The sequence below is a fragment of the Zootoca vivipara genome, chromosome 12 (assembly GCF_965207765.1).
Source record: "Zootoca vivipara chromosome 12, rZooViv2.hap1.1, whole genome shotgun sequence".
In the NCBI taxonomy this organism is placed as follows: domain Eukaryota; kingdom Metazoa; phylum Chordata; class Lepidosauria; order Squamata; family Lacertidae; genus Zootoca; species Zootoca vivipara.
Genome location: NC_142595.1, coordinates 28,884,194 through 28,891,028, shown reverse-complemented (window position 1 = coordinate 28,891,028; position 6,835 = coordinate 28,884,194). Strand labels below are relative to the sequence as shown.

General features: G+C 39.9%; 1 protein-coding gene across 1 annotated transcript; it reads right to left on the bottom strand.

The window, feature by feature from the left end:
* LOC132592911 (vomeronasal type-2 receptor 26-like) lies at window positions 1-6,062 on the bottom strand. Its single transcript, XM_088654612.1, has 4 exons — window positions 5,845-6,062; window positions 3,743-4,034; window positions 1,262-2,122; window positions 1-87 (listed from the first exon to the last, which is right to left on the bottom strand). The coding sequence occupies exons 1-4, from the start codon at window positions 6,060-6,062 to the stop codon at window positions 1-3; spliced, it is 1,458 nt and encodes a 485-aa protein (XP_088510738.1).
* Between the last annotated feature and the right edge of the window lie 773 nt (window positions 6,063-6,835).

Genomic DNA, 6,835 nt, shown 5'->3' with positions numbered 1-6,835 from the left:
CTAGCTGGTTTTGAGCAAGCTGGTGATGCAAGCAGGTGTCAGGAATTGTTGCATAAATGCAATGCTTAAAGATGACATAGTTTTATCCTATGGATGAAATTTGATATTTTGAGTCATATTCAATGATGTACCAATCTGAACAGACTCATTGAAATCAGTGTGTGTGATTGCATTCCCAGTGCCTGAGTCCAAGTGAGGGGCCAACCAGAAATAAGATGAATTAGGCCACAACTTTATTGTTTACTGGTGTAAGTAGGTTTCAGCCAAGGCATGGGGCATGTACTTGGTATCAAGCAGCCTGCCTCCTAGGTGTTAAGTAAGTGGGGGGGGGGTTCAACCCTGACTAGGAGCCACCCACTGACATGCACCAGGTGTCACGATCCTACCAGGGCCGCCATTGGGAAGGGTGCTATAGCTCCTTGGCCTCTCTTGTGTGCACCCAGACAAAAACACCCCTTCCTGGAAGGTTGGGTGCTGAATCCAGTGGCAATCCAAGAAGGGGGACTCTGGATACAGCCCTCATTTGCAGAGCCACCCCTCTCCTGACACTTGATTGGTGTTTCCAGACCAATGCCTGCACAACCAAGGAGGCGGGGCTATACATTCCATTCCCAGTTGTGCAGGAAGGGGGAGCATGGCTCCTGGAAGACACCGCTGTCATGCTGGGAAGCAAATGCTGTTTCCCAGGGCTCTCAGGTAATTGGAAACTGACTTTGGACCTTAACCAATTATCATTATTTTACATATATTCAATGCACAAGATGCATTTGGTTCCTCCAACAATTCATCAAAAAAATGAAATCTATAGCAAACTCATACATTACAAACTCAGGTGAAACTATTTTACACTCAGGACTCAAAATATATACAATTGGATTGTACCTGGTTAAACCACTTGTGCCATGTTATAGCATCTTCATGGAAGGTGAATAATTGATTTGAAGAAGTCTGGGGATCCATCCTTCCAACTTTAACTCTATGAAAGGATTGGTTTGGTGAAACGATCCAATTAATAATATCTAGCCCAGCTTCCAACTCCCCTTTCTGGTTGAAGGAAACCATGTCGCCCACACTATTATTAAATGACAGACTTCTGAGGAAATGATGAAACTGCATTAAAAAAGAGAAAATGGAGGTGTAAGTCAATCTAACAAATGAAGTCAATAGAAGTGTTCATAGAGCTAATTTATTGCACAAGTTGTGCACTATTTAAAAACCAAAGCTTTGGTACACTGTTACAAGTGAAATCCAGCCTCATTACCTGCCACAGCTGTGGATTCTGAAATGGCAGCTTCCTGTTGTCTATGATAAATCTAGAATTGAGTCTGGAGGAGAACATGGCATGGACAGCATGGGCCATGGCATAAACAGCATTGTATATACAGTAGCTATGGCCTGTCATGCTCATTTCAAAAAAAGGTGCCGGAAGCATCCCCAGGTTCTCCTCTCCAGTGCAAATCTCTTGATCCTCACCATCTGGGACTGTACTAGGGAAGACACAAGCAAAGGCCTGTTGCCAGAAATCCTTGATGAAATAATCTCCTTTTGTGGTGCAAGGATTTATGTGTTCAAGAAATTTGCGAAATTCTGGTAGAGCATTTGAGTGAATTGCGAAAGACAGAGCCCCATGGATTATTTGTGTATCCCAAGTCCTTTGATAGACCAAAGACGTCAGCTCCATCTGGGCTGTCATTATCCACACTTTACCTCTTGCATCCTCTCCCATCTCTTCTTCTTCTGATAAATATGGAAACCATCTAAAAAATAGCATTGCATAAGATTCTCCGTAGAGGATAATCACATTGGCTTTGCTCCTTATTACTTTATCATGTATTTTTGCACACTCCTGTAACAAGTCTTTAGCTTCGGTGATGAAAGTTAATTTGGGGACTCTCTCTATGATTGCAAAACAGATACCACTAGAGGAAAACATTGGAACCACCTTTTGCACAAATTGTTCTCCATTCTCAAGATCCATCATAAGGAGCCCAATCCATGTCCACCTGAAATGCAGAAGTAAGGAGAGAATCCCCTCATACTGAAGAGCTTCTTGTGGGACCATTTGGTAGAAGGAGAGCCCTGGAGTTTTATCATGCATGATGGGAGCAGGACCATATGTGAGCTAAAGGGGGGAGGGACAGAAATGGAAACATACAGAAAGGAATGCTTTAATGGAGATATCCAGAGGGTTTTTCTGCAACATTTTTAAATGTATAGCAGCACAATAAACAGAACTGCAGAACTATGAGATTGCCTTAGCCCACATGTGCCTACCTTACAGCTATGATAGTGGAATTGACACTCTTACAGGTGCCTCATAATACCTGTTCCACATTTTTAAGAACTTGATTGTTTGGTTCCTTTGGCAGGTTCTTCACTTTGGAATTCCTGCACATTGAAATCAAGCAGATGTCTTCATTGGACTATTTTTGTGCCTCCTAAAAGCATTATTGTTTAGGTATGCCTACCCAGATGATTTTAAAGTTGATACACTTTGGATCTGTTGTAGTATTTTAACTTTTGAAAAAGTATGATTATGAAATTTTCTTACTTTTACTGTTTTACTGGTTTTTTCCTGTTTTAACAAGTGATTTTAAGTAATAAATAAATATATACAAATAAATAAATAAATAAATAAATAAGGAAGGAAGGTTTGTTTATGCATTTAGGTCCATATTGTTCAATAAATAAATAAATGATATTTATCATGCAAAAATTACTGAACATTTATTGAGACTTCTAGTGTGGATATGAAAGCCACACACACACCATGAAGCTCTGAGATCTGTAGGTGGAGGACTGCCACTATGAGTGTTGATAAAGGTGAGGAAAGAGAAAACCATGGACTCTGCTAGGTAAAGGTAAAGGGACCCCTGACCATTAGGTCCAGTCATTACCGACTCTCGGGTTGCGGTGCTCACCTTGCTTTATTGGCTGAGGGAGCCGGTGTATAGCTTCCAGGTCATGTGGCCATCATGACTAAGCCACTTCTGGCAAACCAGAGCAGCGCACAGAAACGCCATTTACCCTCCTGCCGGAGCGGTACCTATCTATCTACTTGCACTTTGACATGCTTTCGAACCGCCAGGTTGGCAGGAGCAGGGACTGAGCAACAGTAGCTCACCCCATTGCGGGGATTCAAACTGCCAACCTTCTGATCGGCAAGCCCTAGGCTCTGTGGTTTAACCCACAGTGCCACCCGGGTCCCATGGACTCAGCTATACAGATGTAAATAAAACATTTTAAATGTGATTTAAAGTGCACTAGATGATGACAGTGAGCCGTGCAAAATTAGATTTATTTTTTCAATTTTTTTTATTTTTTATTTACTTAGATAATGCATCTATCTTCCTTTTGGATACTGACAGGTTTCCTTGAAACAGATCCTGAATTCTTTAAAAACTCAGATGATGAAACAACTACCCTGTTTCTCATATTTTAAGACATACCCATAAAATAAGCCATAGCAGGATTTTTAAGCATTCAAGGAATATAAGCCATACCCCGAAAATAAGAAAAAGTAGTGGCAAGAAAAAGTAAAAGAACCACATGCATGTGTGTGTGAGAGAGAGCATGTTCTTTTGTATTTTCTGAATAAGAGTCTTGCTAAGCTATGGAAGCCTACACAACACCAGTTCACATATTTTAACCTCTGAACCTCAAAGTGAAATACTGCAGGCAATACAAGCTTGAGGAGAAAACACCCATAAATCTATCATGCACAGCACAATGACTGATATACCTGTGGAATTTTGTAGATATCCAAGACTGTTGCTGCATGAAGAGAAGTTAGGGGGTCAAGACCCCCAATGACAGCTATCAAATTATTCTGAGTGTCACATTTATAGTTGGGAACAAATCTCTCTGCGGTGGATGTAAGGAGCAGTGTGGCATGATATGTACCCTTTGCAATGAAATAGCTGTCAAAGATGTGGAAGCCCAAAGTGGTGTTGGGTAAGATTTGAGAATTTCCATTGATCTCCTTTACTGCAAATGCCAAGGCCAGGACGTGCTGGTAATTCTTAGTCACCACGCTAGAATGAGAATTGCAATCTACATCATATCCTACATTGTCTAAAATCTTTTCCATTATTTTATACCACATTTGTGGTAGTAGTCTAGGGTGGCCTACTTAAAATGAAATGATTAACCAATGTAATACATTTTCAAATTAGTCATGACCTGGAACATTCATCAGGTTATAATCAAACGCAACCTGTTAATGTATTTCAGCATAGCTTTCCTCAATATTATACAAAGTCCAACTCTCGCCTCCAAGAAAGTTGCAATCCCATATTCACTCAGCTGGGAGTGGCACCTAGATTCTGCTGCAGGTAATTGGGTAAATATTTGAAATGTGACATGTAATAGAAGTAGGTAGTATTAGAACATCTGAGCCCAAATTTTGCATATTGGTTTTCTTAAATTGTTTTTAATGTTGTTAAAAACTCTGGGACCTTACACCAAAGGACGGGTGATAAATAAAATTATTAACCACACCACACCATGTTGAAACCACCATCCTTGCTCATTTTATTGGTGAAAATCTGAAATTGTGCATATTAAGTTCAAATCACCACCCCTGCATTGGCCAAAAGAAAATTCAGCATAAGTGCTTGATGTGTTTCTCAGAGGGAAGAATGCATTTAGCTCTGATATTCATTTTTGGCCAAAGGAAAATTCAGCAAAAAGGCTTGGCCAAGACAAGACAAGACAAGACTCTATATCATAACCATAACCATAATTTAAACCTGAGAATCTGAGGATTTTCATTGATCTCTTTCACTGCAGATGCCAAGGTCAGGATTTGCTGGTAATTCTTAGTTACTACACTAGAACAAGTGTGACATTAAACATCAGAAACGTACTCATGCTTTGTAAAACGATCACTACTCCATCATTTTTGCCACATTTTTAGGTAAGCCTAAATAGCTCTAAGCCTAAATTGTCCTAAGCAAAGTAAATATCATAAGGAAAGTATATATCAATAATTATCTCTATACATAATAATAGGTACTTCTCAGTAAGGTGGGATATATGGAGCATTGGGGGAGGGGGTAGGACCTCTGGTAGGGGACACATCCAGTTCTCATCTGTGGTTCCTAGAAGCTGTCTCCATGCCACCCCAGGGAACAGCTTCACTGGCCAGCTAAACTAGGTGAGGGTAGTCAATGGGTCGCAAACCCTCAGTAAGTTTGGGACTTCTCCATCATGCGAAGACAGTCTCTGGTGGATTGAGGAGAGAAGACACAGAGTGGGCCCAACAGTTAAGAAGGTGGTTATTGCACATACTGTAGAGGGAAATGAAGGGCAGATTGATGTTGTAAATATTGGAAGGCAGCCCATCTAGGAAAAATAAAAGTGATCCTAAACATCTGCTGCCTTTTGGCTACACAAATCCATGAGAAAGGCATTGGGAGTAAACCGCAAGGGAAAATCTGCACCCTAGATGAATTTGGAGAGGAGTCCCTAAAATGGATGGAATACTTCTTGCATGCCTCCTTATGGCAATTCCTGCAGCCAAGTTGATGACAAATGTATCACTGTGCTTTCCTTTGGACCAAATCAGCGAGACTGAGAGTGGGGTCTTGTTGTCTCTGCATTGTCCCTCAAGACTGACAGATGCCAACAACAACAACTACATCTTAGTAAGATTCATATTTTGAGTACTGGTGTTTCCCAACTACTTATAATTCAGAATGTTTTCTGAATTATGACCACAGAGGTACTTTTAAATAGATTTTAAAATAGCTTGATGGGTATCATACCAAGTCTAAATTTTGGCTATGAAGATGAAAATCTAAGGCTAAGATTAAAAAAAAAAAAGATAGGAGAACCCCTTACAGAAGTTCTTCAACCAATGCTGGTGGAGGTTCTTCAGTGAAGGATAATTGTTTGGAGACAATGAAGCTGTGAGAAGCTATGCCACCAAGAATGAGCTCCTCTGGCTGGTGATACTTGTGAAGTGGAGGGTGTGGATCATGGACATGACACTTCACAATGTGAGACTTGCATGACATGTGAGAAAGCAATGCCAGCAGCGACATCACAAATATCACCATCCTGAGTATAAGGGCAAACCTTCACTAGACCTACCTTATTGTGTTCCCACAGACTAATCTATCAATATATTGCCTGCAAGTTTCAAAGGCTGAAACTTTTAGACCTTAAACAGGAAGAATAAATATTGTTAGTCCTGAGCCATATTTTTTTAATATGGCACATATATAACATCCTTTGCAGTCTCCAGCACTAATAATTGCAGGTAGTTTTACACGTGTCAGAGTTAATTAGAGTCTACTTTATAATAACAAAGGAAAATAATTACAAAGTAGGGGTTTCCTCTGTGGAACTGTAGAAGATTTCAGAAAATCTTGTTTGTCATACCTGGACAGAGGTTTTACTTTTTTCCCCTTTTCCGTCTAGCATCTGATATGCTGAATATTTTTTTAAAAAATAAATTGCCATATTAGATTAACATCTGGCTAACTACAATAACAAGTCCCCCCCCCCTGTAATATACACAATATCTTTCTTCCGATTTGTTTTCTACATGGGTACTATTTCTTGTTTCTTTTGTTTGTGTCTCACTCTGTGCACTAGTAATTTTGCACTTTTTATTTTTCAATAAAATTACAAAGGATAATAATTACAAAGTCAAGGTTGTGTAATTGCAGTTAATTTCAGAAAATCATGTTTGTCACATCTGGACAGAAGTTTTACTTTGCTCCTTTTTTTGCCTAACAACTCTGATCTGATGTGCAGTCCACAGCTTAGTTTTTCATTAGTTGTTTTCCACCCCCCTGTTCCTGGATGGTCTAATGGAGTTGTTAAG